Here is a 20,961-nt window from a genome sequence, read left to right on the forward strand (position 1 = left end):
GGCTAGGCAGGTAAGTAACAAGTCGGCTGAAGTGGCCGAACTGAGAATTAGTTGTATATAAAAAGAGAAACAGAACAACACAGTTTATCTGAAAGATGGGAGATACACTAACCTTAGTGATGGCGAGGGCGCATGCTTGTCCCCAGATCTCTATCAGCTGCTGTTGTCCAAACCTGTAGTCCCTCAGTAGTTCTGTCTCTATAGCTGCTGCCTCCCCTTTACTGCCAGACACAAATACAGACGTGCTGTAAGCAACATAAGTTCATCATCAGTAAAAGCATCTGCAGCGTGTAGGTGAGGCTGTTTAGAGAGAAGACCATGCTAGATATGTAGCACATGTGGCATGTTGTCAGTGGCTTGCAATAAGAAATGCTTTACGTTTTATCACTTGTAGCAAATTAAGCTTAACTAGCTCAAATACATTGAAATGTGTATATTTTTTCCTGTCTTGAATCCCAGTGAGGTTGTTTTTTCTGTTTCCACTTTAGATAGTAAGTTTTGTTCTGTTTTTGTTTATTGGGGCAAATAAACCCCATGTTGAACAGAATAATTCAAAAGAGCCTGTGTGCATGTGTGCATGTGGTGTGTGTGTGTGTGTGCTTGTGTGTTAAAATAGACTAAAAGAAGACACAGCAAAATTGGTGTATTTACATGTGGCTGTGGGCAAGTGGCATGACCTGTTACTGAGAGAATGAAGACCAAGTAAAACCATTAAGTCTGTAATCTACATTTGAGATCTGAGTCTTTAAAATAGGATACATCTCTATTACTCTACAGACACCTGGTGGTCCTCTGCAGTACTGCAATTCAAAAATAAAACCGAAATTAGTGAAACATTTACTTTAACTTTAACAGATGGATGTATTAATTGTTCCAGATTCCTGAATGTAGGAATGCTCTACAGTAGAGTACAGTAGAGGCTCCAGTTTTTGGAGGAACTAGAACGACTTAAACCATTTTAGTAATGTGATTGTAATGTGACTGACTGATGCATGTGTATGGGCATTTCTTCTCGTTACATCATTTGTGCTACTTTTCATTACATCATGTGTCGACACAAAAACACCCCACATCGGGAACATGGAAGAAAATAGACCACAGCTAACACTGATATCTACTATACTCCAAGTTTAACTATATAAATCCAGGAATCTAAATAATCATACAGATTACTAAGTTGTCCCAATGAAAAGGAAGGACAATATGCATTTAAAAAAAAAATCTGTATTTTTGTATCTAAACACTCAATCATTAATGTAACTGTAATGGAATTATTTTAGTGCTATTCAGCTGTAGTTCTATTCATTTTCCAGGAACAAACTCAAGCACAAGCAAGATAAAGATTATTATTGTTCTGAACCATTACAGTGAAGACTTGTTTCTGAATCCCTGGGTTCTTCTCTGATCTTGCAGCAATGTGTGCGTTTTATTGATGTCTATGAAGAAAACAATGGACACACATAAACTCATTCTGGGTCATCTGTCTCTGTTCTCTGCGGCTTGTAGTGTAACTAATGCTAAACCTGCTTTTGTTCCATTTAGATTTTTATAAGACACAGCAGTTTGTGTGTGTGTGTGTGTGTGTCAGTGTATCCAAGTGGGGCTCCTGGCATTTACCTGTGCCAGTGGAGCGGCAGCAGCTGTCACCCATGGCTCACCTCAGGGATGTTTCCTGAGTCACTGAGACAAGTTGATCTTTGGAAAGTTCACCTCAGTTCACAGGGTTTACTCTGTGTTTTGCTGTGCCCAAAATATTCCGAGCTTCTTACAGCTTTTGTTGAGCAGAATTGATTCTGCCTCAGGATGGGCTATTCTGTGAGGTTGCCTTTAAAACAGAAATGGGAATTATCCAATCTGTGTAAAAAATAGCTGTTGATGGGTGTGCGAGTGTGTGTGCGGGGAGGCTAAATCTCAGCCCAGGATTGTTGCGTTAGCGATAACAGTACCGCTGCTGAATGGGCAATTAGTATTGATCCTTAACATCACAGACAGAACAAAATGTTGTGGGTGTGCAAATCAACGACTGGTAGTTTTAGCCAGGAGGCTCTACCACAAGAGGAACAGCACACTGTGTTCAGGACTAAAAACAGATGGCTGCTTCATGCCACATACTGCATGCTCTCTCAATTACCACTTATAATCATGCTTATTAGTATTTGTTTAGCTGAAGCTAGTGAGGAAAATTTGAATGTGCAACAAGTTTTAATAGAAAAGTGCTTCTGAAGAAAAGTGCAAATATATACAAGTTGGCGTTAAAACATTAAAAAAACAACAACAAAAAAGCAACAGCTGTGTCCATGCATGTGTGTGTGTGTGTGTGTGTGTGTGTGTGTGTGTGTGTGTGTGTGTGTGTGTGTGTGTGTTGCAGAAAACAAGGCTTCATGAGTAATAGTTTCTCTTGCACCTGTAGCTACAGTCATGCAACAGCTAGGAGTCTCTCCCTGGAGGGAGAGTTGATTTCCCCATGGTGCATGAATTGAGCGCCGGCAGTGTGCCACCCTCATTGCAGCAAAGCTTAACTATGATCACAACATGCTTAATGAGTCTGTTTACCTTACACACGAGATAATACAAAATGAAACTTTAAATGGCTGCTGTGGGGAAATTGGGCCAGTTGCAGCAGCAGGAAATGGCAGGAGGATATGTAGGAAAGATAAAAAAAAGAATTTGAATAATAATGGACAAGTTGGAGGTCATAAAACCATTAAAAATTTTAACACAAACATTTGAATAAATAATAATGTTTGGATAGATTTGTAGCAAGAGAAAATTACACAAAACAGAAGCAATGTTTGATGTTTGCTGAAATAAATATTTCAATACTTTAGGAGTTTAAATGTATAGGCAGTGAATTATATACAGAAAATATTGGAATATCTGGAATGAACAGATGTTAAATATTGACAATCGAATTCAACAGTTTTGCTACAAAAACGATGAAAGTGCCAAAAGAGGCACCCGAGGATGATAAATTTGATACAGGTGAATGAAAAACTCATAAATAATATGTTCTAGTGTGGATTTTCTAGCTGTGAAGCATCCTTGAATCACATGAGAGATGACGATTCCCCTGAATAGCAGAAGAGCTTCTATTTTCCTCACACTGGAAGACTGAAATAACCACATTTTACAACCCCCGCCCACTCACTTTGCCTAATTTCCATCTTTCAAGAGTGATCTTCTGGTGTGATAAGGAGCATGATTAAAATAATAGTGAAAGACTGTGGTTGAGATTTTACTTGCCAGGCAGAGCGGTATATCATGATACAACAAGCAGTGTTTCCCCTACTGCTGCCTTCAGGGCTCCCCGGCAAAAAGAGAAAAAAAAGAACTGTATTGCATTTGTTAGCTTTGGATAGGAGCAGGTTGATGTAGATGTGGTCAAGAAAACCTACTAAAGTTCAAACAGAGCATCAGAATGACGAGGTGACCTTGTGTAACGTTGTGGGGTATATTTTCTTGGCATACTTTCGGTGTTTTAGCACCATCGGACCACCATTTAAACACCACAAACTACCTGAATACTGTTGCCTATGACAGTGCACCCATATTCATGATAACTCATTGTCACAAAGCTCAAATCAAATAATTTCTACAGTGACCAGATTTCAACAGGAGAGTTGAATCATGGGCATCCAGCCAATCCAGTCAAACCTAATGTAGTAAACACTTCTTCTTCCCGTATTTAGTGTTTCAATACTCAGAACCAGCACTTACTCATAAAAGTGACTGTACAACATCTCTGTTACCTGCCTCAAATTTACTGTTTTGTAATTACCTGAACTAGTAGTAGGCCGTATGTGTCAGGGAGCCATCCCGGTCCAATAATGAGCTGTTAATAATTAGTCAGACTCTTGCTTGGAGGGGACAAAAAGCATAAAAAAAAGCCACTGTTCATTAGTTGAGTAGCCCTTTTTTCCCTCTCTCGGTCATTATCTGTCCACCTCCTGCTAAGTCTATTACTCGACAGCTGTTAATGATACTTCAGGCCTTTCAAACACAAATAAAGTACGTGAAAAAAACATGTTGATCTGAAGAAAGGCACTCTTTTGTGTCTGTTTATGTCCCCTTTACAATACTAATCTGTGACATTTCCATTCAATTATTATCTATTTTGTTGCAAAGTTAAGAGGAGAGAGTGATGACTCAACCAGTTCAGTTGAAGCATTTGTCTTCTGTAACTGCCCTTTTAGTCCAGTTCTGTGCAAAAGTATTGAGCCACCTCTCAGTTACTTATATTTTGCTTCTAAGGAGCCAGACTTGACTCTGTAGTTTTTAAACCTACACTGATCAACAGTTCTCCAGATTTTCTGAAGGTCTTTTAATATTTTTCTTTGGGCAATCATCGCCTTTTCACTAGCTCCAATACTTGTACCTGTGTCAACACATCACAGATAACTCAGAAAAGAAGCCATTTTAAATTGTGTCTTTAGGTAATTTGATACTATTAGGCTGTCTTAAAAATATATTTTTTTTTCTCATTTTGTTGATTTAATTTATAAAAAATACCAAAAAAAAAGGACAAAAGAAGAAACGGGAGGCCTAAAAAAACCAACTACAGCAGACCTGAAACGGGATCCGAGAGACTGTCGGTGCATTCAAAGATTCAAGATTCAAAGTGTTTATTGTCATGTGTCACAAGAAAAAAGGCATTTCTTTGTGCAATGAAATTCTTTCCTTGCTGTCCACCCACAGATGCCGATTAATATATACAATAGAAATAGAAAAAATAGTACAAATAAATAGCTGAAGACAGAAAAGGAGACAAAATATGGAGATTTGAAACAGATGTGTGCAAAAGACCTATAGCTTAATATGCTGGCTTAATGTGTAAGATATATAGAGTTAACATAAGCCTGGTTAGTTAATCTATGCATATGTCCCATCTGCACAGTATTGTAATGCAAATTCTAAAATGATGATATTAAGTGTGTTTCTAATGCTCACAAGCTGATAGTTAGCACTTTTCTAATGAGGAATAAATGCAACAGAATTTCATGCAAATGACACAAGGAGACAAACTGGAATTGGGACTTGTAAATATGGCATTTTTCACTGTAATCGATCCAATATACATTTTACTTAAAGTGATAAATTCCAGTCTCAACATAGGAACTAAAAATGAAGTCAGCCCACCTCAAGTGTCAGTAGGGGGAGCATTTTGACACAAATGTTGAATCTAGTCTGTCTTCAATTGTAAAAATATCCCACTTTACAAAACAAAACTTTGACCTGCTTGTGGGAGTAGAAAAAAAGGTCCATGGTGGTAACCATAAATGTCTGCACAGATTACTTTATATCCGCTACACTTGTGTGTCTTCTGCTGTATTTTCATTAGGCCTCAGTCACACAGGTGAACTTGGTGAGTGGTAGTCAAACTTGAAAAAAACATGATGAAAGCAGAAATGGAAAACATGCAAAGTAAAAGAGCAACAAGCAATGGAGACAACTGACCTTCAGAGGTTTGCATCATCATTCCAAGCAAGAGAATTGGAAAACATTTTGTGTGATGCATTTCATAGCGTCACTACAACTCTGCAAATATTGTAGTTGTCAAGTGAAAACTATAGCTGACAGCGACAACAAAAGCAATTTCAAGGAGATTTTTGGTGCAGCACCATATACTTTGCAATTACCAGCAACCACTTGCCAACTTGTGAGTAAACACATATTTTTCCTCTTGCAACCTGTGATTGCCAACGAGTCACCTATTGGTCTCTAGGCCTGTATAACTGAGCCCTTAAAGCCAACATGTCAAACTGTACATGTCAGTTGGGGAAAATTCATAACAGCATGATTCATCCTTTAGGCAACAATAATATTGTCATGGTCTCCATGCCTCCCTGGCTGACTATCTCAGGCCACATGTTTTCTGTTTTTGTTTTTGTGCTCTCTCTCTTTCTCCCCTGTCTCTGTTCTGCCTGGGCGGAGCTCACCTCAGGGTCCCGCCTCTGGCCCACGCACCTGCCCTGATTGTCACACATGCTGCTAATCCACCTGTTATTCTGAGTACTACTTAAGATGGCGGTTCTGTGGTTCTCATCGCTGGAACATTGAGTAACCCGTGTTAGTTAGCCCGGCAACCAATATCTGAATCTGTGTGTTTTCCCTAGCCTGTTTCTGACTAAGCTACTCTTGTAAATAGATTTCCCTGGACCTGTTCCCGTTTCCCCGTGTGGATCGTCTGAGAGCGACTGAGTGGCAAAGTGTGTTAGAGTTGGAGCATGAGTGGCTGCGGAGGAGAGTGGAGCGTTTTCTGGAGAGCATCGGTGTGTGGACTTTTCCCCTTTTCCCTCTTGCAGACCCTGGAGCCCTGAATCTCTTTGCAAAAGGAGGTCTGAGCCTCAGTATGTCTGAAACCTGTGACAAATATCTTACAAAAATGTCTGTGCAGTTGTCTAATGAGACAGATGGAGTCTAGTCTGAGTCAAAGTACTAGGTTGCCTAATCGATGAACAATGTTATCCCTAAGTTTATGCCTTGTATGGACATATAAATGACTACAGAATCATAAAAACACTAGTAGTGATGTATGGACCAGACGAAGGAATATCATAGAAATTCAGGTGAAATCACCAGAAATAGGCAGAGACAAAAAATGTGAAGGTGGGACTGTGTGGATGAATTTCACATTTGTTTTCTGTCACCTTCTTTTTGTAAAACTCTATTAACACATGCTCACACCGTTCTGAAGAGTGGAAAACGAAATATGAACCACAAAAAAAACAGGATTGTTAAGACAAAAATACACCACACTCTCTTCATGAAATATTTTGGCAGACATGAAATATTTTGGCAGACATTCTTCTGCTTTTATCTGCCTACTTTCGATCTCACACCCTGGTAGCACCTTCCCTTCATTTCTGTCCTTTCATCTCCAGTTTTGCCAATCTTACTTTATTGCCTATCAATTCTGCATTATCTCCCTCTGCCACTCTTGTCCTCCCTTTTTGCCGCAATCCATTTCTCTGTTGTTCTGATCGAGGTTTGCACTTCGCTGAACCAGAGTGATGCCACATGGAAAGGTGACAGAATGAAAGAAAGAGAGAGAAAAGCGCAAGAGAGGGAGGGAGAGAGAGGGAGAGCAGACACGGGAAATGACTCACCAACATTTGATTTAATCTGTTTGGCTTTATTATTTTTTTATGTACACGCTTTTTGATCTGAGAAATGCCTTTAGAGGGAGAGTGGAGCAGGTAGATTCAGAGGTAAGTCTACTGTCATCCTTCATTGCAAGCATCACTTTAATCATTACTCTGAAGAGAATCTCGTTATAGACCCTCAGCCATGTTCCGCTAAAAGGTTTTGGTCATAATTTTGATATCATGCTGATGGTCATCCACGCGTCATACCCTGCTAAGCATTAAAGTGTCTTGTACTATGTTACAAAAAGATGGCTCCCCTGCAATTATAACAAGATTATCAGCGGGCTTTCTCAGGCCTGTATGTGTGCATCTAATTTAACATGTGTCAACTCAGGACACCTTTCATCATCAATTGCACTGCCTGCAGCGTGCCTCCAGGAAGTCCCACAGCATCCAAGGAAAGTATAGGGCAGAAGAGAAATGCAGCAAGGTTCACATACAAACTGTCTACATTTAAGAGAAGACAGATGTGTGACTGCTGGTAATAAAACTAAAAGAGGGAGAGAGTATATCTGAATGGATGAATATATAGATGTTTTTATATGTTTATGTTTATGAATGTAGACAAAGTAGCAAATGTATTTTGGTTTGATAGATGTGAAATAATAAACTCCCTCCAGCTTAAGTGACCACGGTGCAGAATAATCCAGAATTAGCGAGCCAAAATCAAGCGAGCATGACTCATTAGAGGTGTCGAGTGTGTAACTCTATTCAAACTGACATGCGTATATTGCTGAAGGCATAAAGATTGTGTTGTTTTATGAGTGGTCCTATATCTTGTCCAGTTCTATGTCCTGTCATATGCTTGAAAATGAAAAACAAATATAAAATTGTAATGATTCACTCTGTATAATTGGCTTGCTGGAGGGATCAGGTGCCACAGCGGCGGAAGCGTCGCTTCAACAGTCTCAGCTGGCAGATAGGAGTTGGCTCTGAGCCGCCATATGGTCCCTTTCTAACTGGCCAGCATGAGCCCCGTCATGCTGCTCAATTCTTATCAAATCAGGACGCTATGATTCACTTTTTCAAGTCTCCTTAGGTGATAATTTAGGACTTGTTGTATGTCGTGTGTCAGTGTGTGTGTATGAGAGAGAGAGAGAAAGACAGCCATAAAAATCACATCCATACGACTATCTCCGGTAGTATCGTTCTTTTAAATCTGCCTTAATCAGTTTAGTTGTCTGCTCATGTTTCTCATATCCGGTACAACGAGACAGACATTCTTGAGATAATCTCAATCAGCGGCTCCTCCATTTGCTCTCATAACTCATTTCATCCTCCAGCAGCCATGTACCTGTAGATACAAAAGATGAACAAGGATCATATTAACCTAAAGCCACAGGTGATGGCAAGTTCATTTTGGTGTTAAATTTCCTGTATGTGTGAGAGAGTGAGTGTTCTCAGGAGCTAAAAATATCCATGAGTCAAGTCTGCTTATCCCTCATTTTTAGATGTCATATGATTGCACAAGGAGAAGAGCTTCTATCCAGATGGATGAGCACCCACCTACACACACACACACGCGCACTCGTAAGCATACAGGTCACACAAATGTACTGAAGTACACGAGACAAACAGAGGTGCTCACGCACCCACATACCCACAGGTTACATCATGCCATGCCCCGTCAGTGGTCTTTAATCTCTGCCTCTCCTTTAAGCCCAGTCTCTTCAGTTTGATGCCAGGGGCCATAAGGATCATAAATTATAGGGCATGCGTTGTCACATCCTGTTTCTTTCTCCTGAGACAGATCTTTGTCCTCCAGGTACTGGAGGCAGAGCAGAATGGATAACGCAATTTATAAGGCCACTGGCCAGGACACACAAGAAAGATGACCCATTTATGTTACTAAGTGACCTGAAGTTTAAAAACAAACTATGTATCAGATGAATCAGTTGTGCTGAGCTGCTGGAGAAGCTGCTCTTCAGCCTGGCTGTCAAGTTTAAATGAACATACAGTTTATCTACCCATCTCTAGATTAAGGTCGAGACTTATTTTACAAAAAGTAAGCATCCATTTTGTAATGTTTCTGTGCAATACTAATGATGGTCTATACAAGGAAAAGGCGACCCAATTTTTCTCCCTCGTGGGCCCCTTATGCACAGCCCTGGTGTCCTAGCAACAGAGTTACCAGAATCACTTGACTGAACATAAAGAAGAAAAAAAGGTCAGTACACCCTTTACTATAGATGCATACATTACTTTACCCAGAGCATTCTATGGTTAAATTTATCATCCGCAATACACAAGCCCTCACCACCACTGAATATGATATAGAAGCTTTAGCTTGCAGTGCTTTTTCGGGTGATTCACATAAAAACTGCTTGATTTTCTGAGGTGTTTTCTAGTGGCACCTCTGAATCAGCTATACTCTTCAACATTTATCTATACAGTATGTATGGAACTATCAGAAAAGTTAGGAAAGCTTCTGGGGTCTAAAGTATTATAGCGATGTCCTGAAAGTAAGTGAAGAACAGATAAGGAAAGTGACACAGTATAATTAGTACAGCCACTGGCGGTATTGAGATACAAAGAAACAAGTCAGACTAATAAAAACCTGCCATGAAGAGGACAGTCTTCCTACAGCCTTCTCTGCTTTAAGTGGCTAAATAAACACTTTTCAGCCAGAGTGCAAGCTGAGAGCACCAGGCCTCTACAGGGCATCCTGAGAAAGTGTTTAATCAGTGTCAGCAGTCTATCTTTATGTTCTTTATGCTGACTGGGAACTGGTAGGACTATTGAAAACAGCCAAAAAGAAACATGTGGTTTTTCCTCTATTTCAGGTCAGTCTATAATCCCTCTAGGCCTCTGTCTGCAGCTCTAACACCCATTTAGCTCCAGATGTCATGGCTGGTTAACTACAGAACACAGAGTAACAGTTTGTGTGTGTGTGTGTGTGTGTGTGTGTGTGTGTGTGTGTGTGTGTGTGTGTGTGTGTGTGTGTGTGTGTCCGGGGGTGAATCACAGGATGATCAATAAGCAGGAAAAGAATGGAAAAATGAAAGCAGGACATACAATACACACAAAAAAAGATGTGCCTTTTAAAAATATATTTCTACAGGTTAAATCACTTCGTACATATTGTATATATTGTTTACCTATAACTGTTCCTGCAAATAGCAAAACATAACCAAGCTGCCAATTGCAAAACTATCCTGTCAAAATTTTGATATGAAATAAGGGTGTTATGTGGACTACAAAGGTGCTGTGTGGCTAAAATCAGAAAGAAATCTAAAAGAAACTTCAGCACAGTTTTTCCCATAAATTTACTGCTTCTACAGTTTACATTTTGCTGCCAGTCTTGGGGAACATGATGACATTAAAAACAAGTTATAGTATACAGGCTTTTTTTTAAATTCCAGTTCAGGAGTATTAAGACTACATGGTCAGTATCAAAATATGTGAACGCATCACCATATATTTCACAGCACTGACCATATTACTGATATTAATATATTGGTGATAGGAGCCAAGTCTTCCTGACAGGAGAGTGAACAAGCAGGGCCACTCCCTCTATGAACATGACCAATAAGATCATGATCAGTACATACCAACAGGATACAGCTGGTTTGCAATATGTATGACAAAGCGATATTTTAAGCAGTCACATAATTTCATGAGTTCTTTATCATGTTGTGTATGCAAAATATATTAAAATTGAGAATCTTATGTTAATTTAATTGTAAAAGTACCTGAAAAAAGTGTAAATGATAACCGATATTAGGTATTGGTTAGAACTTTTGTTCTAGTTCTTGTAAATTGTGGATGAACGGATGAAAGATACTGTACCATTGAATTAGCTCATTGGTCCTTTGGCAAGACAATCTAAAATTGAAAAATAGTAAAATAATAATAATTCTGAAAGACTCTATGGCTGCAAGAGGAATTAAATATTCACTCATGAGGTACTGTGAAGCTATGCTGTTGTAAAATACTGCTGAAATGTGATCTACACAATACATGCCTAGGCTTATACAAACAGAATTAGCAGCAAGGAAGAAACTATTAATATTGTCCACCAGTTTCAGCATACTGTGACTGTGAAATGCTGACTTGCAATCTTTTAATTTATTGTTGACTGTATTTGACAACAGTGGATATTTGTTACTGGGAAATACAGGTGTCCTAAAAGTTGTTTATCCACTGCATCCACTCCAAAAAACACAGGGAGACGTGGACATCACCAGACCTTTAGGACATGTATGTTGCAACATTTGCATCTGACCCTCTGTGCAGCTTGTGCCCCAGCCAGTTATTCCCGTGGGAGCCGCAAGCCAGGTTCAGCTGTCGAGTGGAGGATGCACACTGATTCCACCCAAATATGAATTTGTCAGGTCTGTTTGTGATTTTTGCATTTGTAAGAGTCTTGTTGCAGTCATCAAGCTATTAATCTACAATTACACTCAGCAAAAAAACAAAAGTAGCTAATGAGCAGTGTTGGTTAAGTTACTTGAAAAAAGTAATCAGTAACTAATTACCGATTATGTCCCCAAAAAAGTAATCCCGTTACTTTACTGATTACTATTTTCAAAAGTAATTAATTACTTAGTTACTTAGTTACTTTTTAAAAACATGATTTACAACCTGAGTAGGTAATAAAGCGATAGATCTTTCAGCCCAATTCTACTTTTTCTGCATCATACAAAATGTAATCAAATGGAAAAGTCTCTTTTTAAAACTTGATTTATTAGTTTTAACCTTTTAACTTTATGCATCAAGCAAAAATTTAATTATATGCAACATTCTCTGACTGGAATAAATTAGTTTAACATTTAAACCTATTTTCCGCACATTCCAGCATAATTTTTGTTTTTTGTTTTTGTGTTTACACTTACACTTTCAAATAGATGCAAGTAAAACACAGCAGAAAATTAATAACATCAAAGACTCAGCGGTCCTGTTGCTCTATTTTCACCTGTAAAGCAGGAGTGGGGTAGGCGGAGGTTTGCCCTGGTGCAGGTGTGCCGCAGCGGTCAGTTGAAGAATCCGCGAGTTTCTCTGTGAGTTTCCCATTACGTGGTAGCGCACTCCCGGTGCTTGCTTGGAAGTTTAGGGGGGATTTTTTCGCTGTAAAAAGAAGTTTTCTTCCCACGCACAATGGACACTAATGTTTTTGTCACTTTTTATGGAATCAAACTCAAAATAAGCTCAGTACTTCCAAGCTTTAAACGCTGCACGCTCATACTCTCTCCCGCACTCGATATATGATCCACTGTTGATCTGCACACAGCTGTTGTCACAAACGGCGCACTCGCTTACGTCACTGTCATCAGACGTTCTCACAAAAAAAATCACGGTTTTAGTAACGCAGTAACGCAGCGTTCCTACGGGAAAGTAACGGTAATCTAATTACTGTTTTTGCAATAGTAATCCCTTACTTTACTCGTTACCTGAAAAAAGCAATCAGATTACAGTAACACGTTACTGCCCATCTCTGCTAATGAGTATAATGAATGGTTCTGTGAATGCATAGTTTGGAGTTCAAGCCTGCAGTTTAGGTAAAGCTGAATATAAAAATCTTTTCAGTGTATTTTGTTGTTGTGTATTTTCATGTGTTGTTGTTGTTTCCATGACGTGTCCCCATTACAGGCTTTGATGGCCCTGGAGGAATGCAGTGGGCCTCAGCTTAGTTGGTTTGGTTACAAAAGACTAATCTCCCTTTTTGCTCACACTTTTTACGTTCTATTTTGTAGCATGACGAATAAAAGGCAAGATGGGAGAATCCCCAGGCAGAGCCAGAGGAGGACAAAAAATGAGAATGATGCTGCTGCTGAAAACTCTCCAAGGATGCCTTTGAACTCCCTCCACATAGATTGTTCACTTTCTTCCTACCTAATCATCCTCGGAGTGCATGTACGGGTAAAAGTGTGTGTGCGCTTCTGCCACAAGTACGTGTGTGTGTGTGATCTAATTCCTTCTCTCCTGAGAAATTCTCTTTCACGGGGCAAACTATGCAGTGTTTCATATGGCAAAAGCAGGTGGGTCAACTGAAAGGCATTTAGATACAGAACAAATGCAGCACATAAAAACCAGAGAGCATATTAATAAGAAAGCCTCAAACCCACACTGCCACTGTGTCTCAGTGTCTCCCACCTAGTTGCCCATAAGCTGCACGCAAAGTGTTGTTTTGTTTCTGACAAAACTGTATCCCCACCCAAGCGCACCTGCATGTGTAAACGAACACACACTCAATGTACTAGTTGTTTATAATTGATGAGCCCAGCAGTAGGGGAAACCATGAGAGGGACCAGAGAGACCATCCAATTGAAACTGGCATTCGGCCGACCTTTTGTAACTTCGCTGGCATGTGAGCATGCGTGTGTGTGTGTGTGTGTGTGTGTGTGTGGTTGGGTTTACGAGGCAGGTGGCAAAGAAGAAATGTCTCAGAGGTGTAAGGAGATCAAGGCTGATGGCAAGAAATGATGAGCGTTTACTTCAGAGATGCTTTGATGATGATGAGAGAGTTGAAAGAAAGCTGAGGAGCTACAGAGTAATATTCCAGTGAGACGCTTCTAATGAGAGCAGAGCAGGCAGGGGTTTCAATAAACCTGGACACAACTCTGAGGGGGGGCTATTATTCTCTGATGTGTGTCAATCACATAAACCTAACACTCTTCTCTCTGTCAAATGGAGTTTTACACAAGCAATTAGCCTGCCGCTGTGGTGGTGTTGGATTATAGGGCACAGACACTCACACTTAACAGCCCCACAATGTCAGAAATGACTATCAAATTCCAGCTGCTGCTCAAACATCCTCACAATTCCGCTTGCCCTTGGCACCTTCCACAACTGACTGATGAGTTTGTCTGGTAAAGGTCCGTGCATGCAGCTGTAACCTCAGGCTACTAACGGCTTTTACATTGACAGATTTAGCTGCATAATGTGTGCACATGTGGCATTTCCCATACATTAGGAACAGATTGTCACGCAAGCTGCGCAGCCAGAGGAGCCTGGCAGGGTGTCGTATATGAGAATTGGTGGGTTTTTGCATGCAGCTGTGTGATTGTGTGAGTCCTGGGGGGCACACATTTTGTATTCTGTGACAGTGTATATGTGTGCATAGAGTCAGGCTTCCTCACCACCCTTGAAAATGATTGGGAGGTGAAAGTGCAATAGTAGCGAAAGAGGTAGGCACAGATGTGTCAGCTACATGCTGCAAAGGTGTGATGTGGGGGTGGAGCCATCATGCAGAGCCTGCTTCCGTCGCTACTGCCCACACAAACAGACCCATCACCTGTTATATTCCACTGATTTACACTAGCACTGCCAGCTCATAGCTAATAGAGTGAAAAATGTCATTGGCAATCATTTTCATTCACAGGTGTCTTTTCATCTTATTACAACATAAATGTCTATTTATTTAAGTTTATCACTAAAAAGTCTTGCTTTAACTTGCTTCAACAGGAGATACATCTCATGCATGTAAGCAGAGCAGTCAAGTAGATTTTTAGTATTAATATGCATAACTAATTGCATGCTCGTTATTCAATCTCCTCGAGGATGACTAATCTCATTACCTTGACCTTGACTGTGTGGTGAAGGAAAATTGAATTGACAGGGGAGCTTTAACTCTTGCTGCTTTGAAAAATACATCTCCGTTTATTCTCATAGTCCTCCACACAGACCACATTTGCACACTACCGATCAGATATATGGATAGGATGTTGGTCCAATCTGGAGTTATAAACTGGAAACTCATACCTTGGGAATATTACATGGTTTGTACACTATCCTTTTTATTTTCCTTTTTTCTTCTTCTTGCACCAATGCAGCCCTGTATAAAATTAATAGTGAGCAGAAATGAGTTCAGCTTATTGGTGCAACGTTTCATACCAGTCCCAGTTTCTCATGTGGCCCCATGAGAAAATGAATAATACATCCCTGATAAATAGGACAATAGCTAAAAGGACAGTTCAGCATAATACTTGCTGTGTTTTTATTTCAAATACTTAAACATAATGTGTTTTTCCAGTAACCTAATTCCTATTATTTCAGCCATCTCCGATCAGCTCCAAATACTCTTGTATGCTTCTCGTTACACATCTCTTACTCCTCTAAAGAAAGCAGTGTGGAGCTAGATCAGGCATAAGATGTAAAACTTTGTTTTGTAAAAGTCTGAGGTGGTGATGTACACACAGCACACACACAACAACAGAATTACAGTTTGTCGATAAATCAAAATCAAATCACAAACAGATTTTTTTTGTTGTCCACCCACACAATAAAAACAGGATGTGGCAAAACATAACAGACCTGGTTTGTTCAGGGGTTGTGGTGTTTGTTCACACAAACATGCCAGCAGTAATGAAAGAGAAACAGGAATGGGTCAACATCAAAGCCTTGGATATTTGAAGTAGCCAATGAACCCAGGCCAAACCCTCCTGGACAAAACAAACCGTGAAGCCATGAAGTAAAAAAAAAAATATATATATATATGGCTTAACGGTTTAAAATAGTCAAAAAAAGGACAAGGACTGAAAAAATAATAAATCCTCAGTGCATGTCTCATAAAATGCAATAGCTACACGTTTTCAGTGCCACAGACTGAATTAATTAAGACAACAAGTATGTGTGTGGTGTAGGAGTAGGTGTCAATTCATGCATTAATGTGGTAGCATATGTTCATGTTTATGTGTATATAATAGTACGAGAGTATAAGAATGAAATGTACAGGGATTAAGACTTAAGCTGATAACATTGTGGTGACCTGAGGTCATACTAATTCAGAACTAGTTTGAAATATGTGCTGTACAGTCATAACATTTATTCAACAGCCTCTCACAAAGACCTTCTATGGGTACAGGCTGGACTCGCCCAACCTCGTGCCTCTGTTTGTGACCAGCTGGCTTAGAGGATGCTAGGTTAGTTATGAAAGCCACACAGAGTAAATCTGGAGAGTGTTGACCACAAGGGCTGCACTTCCAGCTCACAGAACTATGGCTACAATTGGTAATGCTTGTTTTTCTTTTTCCATCAGTCCTGACATTATCTTCCTTCTTGTATATCTTTGTTAAAACCAATTATAATCATGTGTTGGCAGTGTTATATAAAGTCTTGAGAAATTACATCCAGTGTTGACAATTTTAGTGCCACCCACTCCGTCTCTAATGACTGTGACAGTCCTTGGGCTTTATTTGTACTAATTACAGTGAGTTAAAAGAAATCCACAAAGCCACAGAAGCTTGTGTCCCTGCCCCTCTGTCTGACTTTTTATCATTACAACAGCTATGAGATAATGCAAATGTAGAAATCAGATTTTTAGCTGTGAGAAGAAAAAATCTGAACAATGTGAGCTAATAAAAGCTAATAAACTGAAAAAATATGAGAAAACAAAAGGCAAACCCACAGCTCCTTTCCAAAGCACGTGTTTTCTCTTATTTTCTCCCCCACCCTCCTTATCTCACCGGGGTTTTGATCTGCTCTTTCCGAGTAAACACTGAGTTGATTGTGGCTTGACTCTTTTGTCTGGCTCTCCAGTTTGCTGCCATTCTTACTGCATACCTCTGTCTGCTTTACCATTAACCAGGTGGCTCCCAGGTGAGGGAGTCCAACCTTAGCAACTGTCCATCAAACCAAGAGGAAGGATTCCCCTCCACTTCTGCTGATTGCTTTATTATAACACATTTCAGCCTGGGCTCTGAGGTGTTGTTAGGCAACGGAGAAATGATATCCTTAATACAGCTGTGTTTCCAGGCGATTACAACTGCACAGAAACAATAAAGACTAAATTAAATATTAATAATAATTGCACAAGCTAAATGATTTCAGTTCTAGTGTTTGTATATGAATGTGCGATGCTGCAGTTGTTTTCTGGCAGCTCTGAAAAATAACCAGCCTTAAGAAAGTAACAGGAAGTATGCATTTATGATGATATGCTGTATGTTTGTTGTACCCCACAAAATGAATACAAAAGATAACTCCCAATTAAATATGGACATTGTTTTTTGCTAGTCTATTATTAGAATGTTCAAAAACAAACTGCAATTTAAATGTATGATTTGGTTTCTACTGTTCACATTTGAAAGTAGAGGTTGTGGTAAACAAAAACAGAGAGACAGAAACAGAGACAAGTCATTTACATAATCTCAATTCAGTGATAGCATTCCTCCAAAGTGAAACAAAACAGAACCACAGTCAGGGCTCAGCAGAGCGAGACACTAAACCCAATTACTGAAAATTGGGAAAGCCTTCCTGGCTGCAAGCAGTGACTCACACGCTCAGACGCTCACAAACACAGCCGTAAACAGTTTGAAGTACAATACCTTCAGACAGTCATAAACACAGAAATCTTCATTTCTTAACCTCACTAGGACACAAAGGGGGAAAAAAGTACATCCACAATGATGCTGCGGTTTCACAGTCCGTTCCTCCTCTATCTTCGTCAGTTTTATTTAATCTTCAATCACGTCCTAGTGAAGAGTAGGACCTGACTGGGAACTTGAAAGTAAAAATTTACATTATATTTAAACATATTGTGATGATCATATGTTTTCTTTTGTAAAACAAAAAAAAACCAAGTGATTTAACTTGAGCACCTGGAAAATACTCTTCCTCGCTGGAGGTCTCTTTACTGATACAAGGTAAGCAGCAAGTTGGTTGCTTTCTGCTGTAGTGTTTGTTGTCTTTTTTGTGAAATGTGGTACATTCACTTCAGAGGACACCCAGTACCGCCCAGAGCCACTGAATGAAAGAGTCATCTCTGTTCACTCCAATGGACCAATTTTTTACAGTAATGGCAGATCAAGGAGCCTCACAATAGTTCCAAAAGTTAGCAACATAGCGATACAGCAGCACAGAAGTTTGAGATGCATGACTAAAAGGTAAAAAGTTTTAAAAAACTAAACAAAAGAAGTCTTTGTGTTATCAGCACACATTGCAACTGTGAAAACTATTTGACAGAGAGGAGGAGGGAGTCATCTTAAAAGACTACAGTTCCCGCAGAGTTAAATTTTGAATGTGCAGAACGACCTTAGAGAGTTACAAATATCAGCGGCGTACATATGAGAAGGAAAAGAGTCAGGAGGCCTAGTCATATGATTAAACAAAGAAAAAGGAGACTTAGGGTTACATACACTTGAAAAAATAAATGGGAATAGTATGTAGATTTGGAGGAGGCAATACAGTTCGATGTGGTTATTATACATTTCTTTGTGCGCGGTTAGTCCGGTTTTCTTAAAGAGGAATTCCAGTTGGCGCCCCTTAGCTTTGAGAAGGCGCGAGCTGGGTGTAATCCCAGGTGCTGAGTGAGAAAAAGAAACAGATCTGTGTTTGAGAGGAGCAAGGTATTAAGGTTTTAAAGGTTGGTATTGTAATAGGAAACCAGATCATGAGGAGTTGAAAAAATACATGTTTAAGGGAGGTCGTTTACAGCTTTGATGTTCCTAAATGTAATATCATGAGGGCTGCGGGTTTTGAATGGGAGATAAAGTATCGGAATTTCAGTATTGGGACCATCCCTCCAAACACACTCCTTCCGGTTCTTATCTATATATTGTAACGATGGTTAAATGTTATTTTACAGTGACAGGTTTGCTAGCTCTGCACATGGTTGTTATTTCTTTAAGATACATGTTTGGTTGTGCTGCCGGAAAAAGGGAGTTAATGTGTGCAGGAAGGGGAGGGGGGTCTGGGTTGTTGAGTGACTGTACGGGGCTGAAGTGAGGTGTTGCACGAGAGCACTCTCCCCAGAGTTAATGGCCCGTTTGCCTGTGTCACCAAATAAACGGACAAACTGAGATCAAAATGTCTGGTTCTTGAGAAAATTACAATATGTTCCTTCAGCTCTCCAAGCTGTTCATTCTCGTTTTCGTGCCCCATCCTCCCTGCCCTTTTCTATTCTTTAACTTCTTCACTTCTATTTAGTACATGGGGATCTGCCAGGCCCAGGAGCCGCTGCCAGTCCCCTTCAAGGCTTTCCCCAAACCGCAGCTCAATTCATGTCCAAGGCAATCACCTTTACCTACTAAAATGCTGTCAAACCTAAAATGGGGACGTGGGCCCAGAAAGTGAAAAGAATATTAAAGGAGAAAAACATATGATCTGAAAGGTTAAACAATTTGGCTTTGCAGTCAGTGCGAATGACACTAGAACAGCACACTAGATCCAATATATGACCTTTGCAGTGAGTGAAAATTCTATGTATTGTTGCAGTCTAAAACAACCCAGACAGGATTGGAAGTCTCTGGAAGGGGGGCTATTATCACTGTCCATATGAATGTTAGGTTTATCATGTTAGAAAAAAGTGCAGCGAAATGAGATAGAAAAACAGCAAAGTCATTTAAAAAAATCTTTATTTGTCTTAGGTGATAGGTAAATGTGGCATGGGTGTGGTCTCTGCTGCAGAGGAGGGGTGGCGCAGCGAGCTCCCGGGGTGGCGCAGAGGCGGGGTGAACAGGTGTGCTGGCATGTGAATGTGAGTCTTTATATGTGTGCAGTGACAGTTGGAGGAGGGAGAGAGCGGACGTGACAGCGGAGCGAGAGTGTCTGTGTCCCATTACAAACCACAATAAAAGAATGTTTAATAAAGAAGTGCTGCCACCACGTCAGTGTCTTGTACAAGGGTAAAGGGCCAAACTTGTCAGTAAACAGTACATATGATGGTAGGGGTCGGTCCAGAGAGCTGTAAAGTGGTGTATTTAAACAAGTGGAAGACAGGAGCAGAGATGAGAAGAACTTGTGGAACAGTGGATCATCGCAAGACCCCTCCTCTCCTCAATCAATGAGGTTTACAGGTGTAAATAAGCTCCAATGGCGTTTCATTGAGCGAGACAAAGTCATTGGACTGTTGCCATGTTTCAGTCAAACAGAGAAAGTCTAGTTTATGGTCAGAGAGGAGATCCTGGTCGAGATGCGCTTGCCAGTGAGTGAGCGAATGTTTAGTAGACTAATGTTACAGGAAGGACAATGAGTTGCAGACCAGATGGACTTTACTGGGTTGGTGTCATTGTGATTGCAATTCTGAGGCGAGGTGGAGGGATGGCTGACGATCAGTAAAACAACCCAGACCAGCATGGACCACACAAGCATCCTGTTTATCCAAATTTCCAATCGGAGCCAGGCACTAAGACAGCCAGTTGGAGGGAACCTGATTATGCCCAGCAATTAAAGAATTATTATAGTAACCTGTGAGCAGTTGCAGCCAAACACACCAGCACATTTATATCTTAATGACCCATTTAAAATAGGCACAACTAAAATTGTCAGACAGGATCATTAAACTCAAAAGGTGATTTTTGATTTTTTAATTTCCTAGGATACTATTGAAGGCTCGCTTATTCACAAGGGGTCTCCTCTCATGTTTGACACTTGGCAGGTTTTTCTACTCTCTTCCTGACACAATCCCAAAGGGATTTATGTCTCCTCTCAGATTCAAACCAGGGATCTTTTTCTTTTTAGGTGAATATAACCCACTACACAGTGGTAATTTGCATTTGACACTCGGAAGAAAACCAAGCACTTCCACATGCATGCAAGGAAAAGCATGGTAGCAGCAGCAAAACCAGCACCGAACAAAGAAGGCATCAAACACAGCAGATGCAGGAAAAGACATTCTGGGATGGAGGTGGGTAGCAAAATTACTTGAAGGCTAAATAGTATGGTCATAAATGAAATTTGCTAATTGTGTGTAGGAGCATATCGGGTATTGAGATCAGCTGATCTGCTGGTATTCCTGAAGTAATGCTTTGTTGCATTTATTATGTTTCTCAAATTCTTTCATTTATATCGTGTTCTGGGGAATCTTTTTGCAGGTGAACATTTCAAACAAAAGCCTAGGGTTTAAAGGGTGAACAAAAAGATCATCCCTATACTTCACACG

The 20,961-nt window shown here is 40.1% G+C and overlaps 1 protein-coding gene across 1 annotated transcript in view; it reads right to left on the reverse strand.

Moving 5' to 3' along the window:
• The window catches only part of yjefn3 (YjeF N-terminal domain containing 3), a 53,925-nt gene that overhangs the window by 17,930 nt on the left and 15,034 nt on the right, over window positions 1-20,961 (reverse strand). Inside the window, exon 2 of the mRNA XM_085448421.1 lies at window positions 113-221. Within this exon, the coding sequence (XP_085304547.1) occupies window positions 113-221 (109 nt within the window). The remainder of the gene's footprint in view (window positions 1-112; window positions 222-20,961) is intronic.

The sequence above is a fragment of the Copadichromis virginalis genome, linkage group LG23 (assembly GCF_057382275.1).
Source record: "Copadichromis virginalis isolate Kocher_CV1m ecotype Utaka linkage group LG23, C_Virginalis_male_GT1.1, whole genome shotgun sequence".
Taxonomy (NCBI): Eukaryota; Metazoa; Chordata; class Actinopteri; order Cichliformes; family Cichlidae; genus Copadichromis; species Copadichromis virginalis.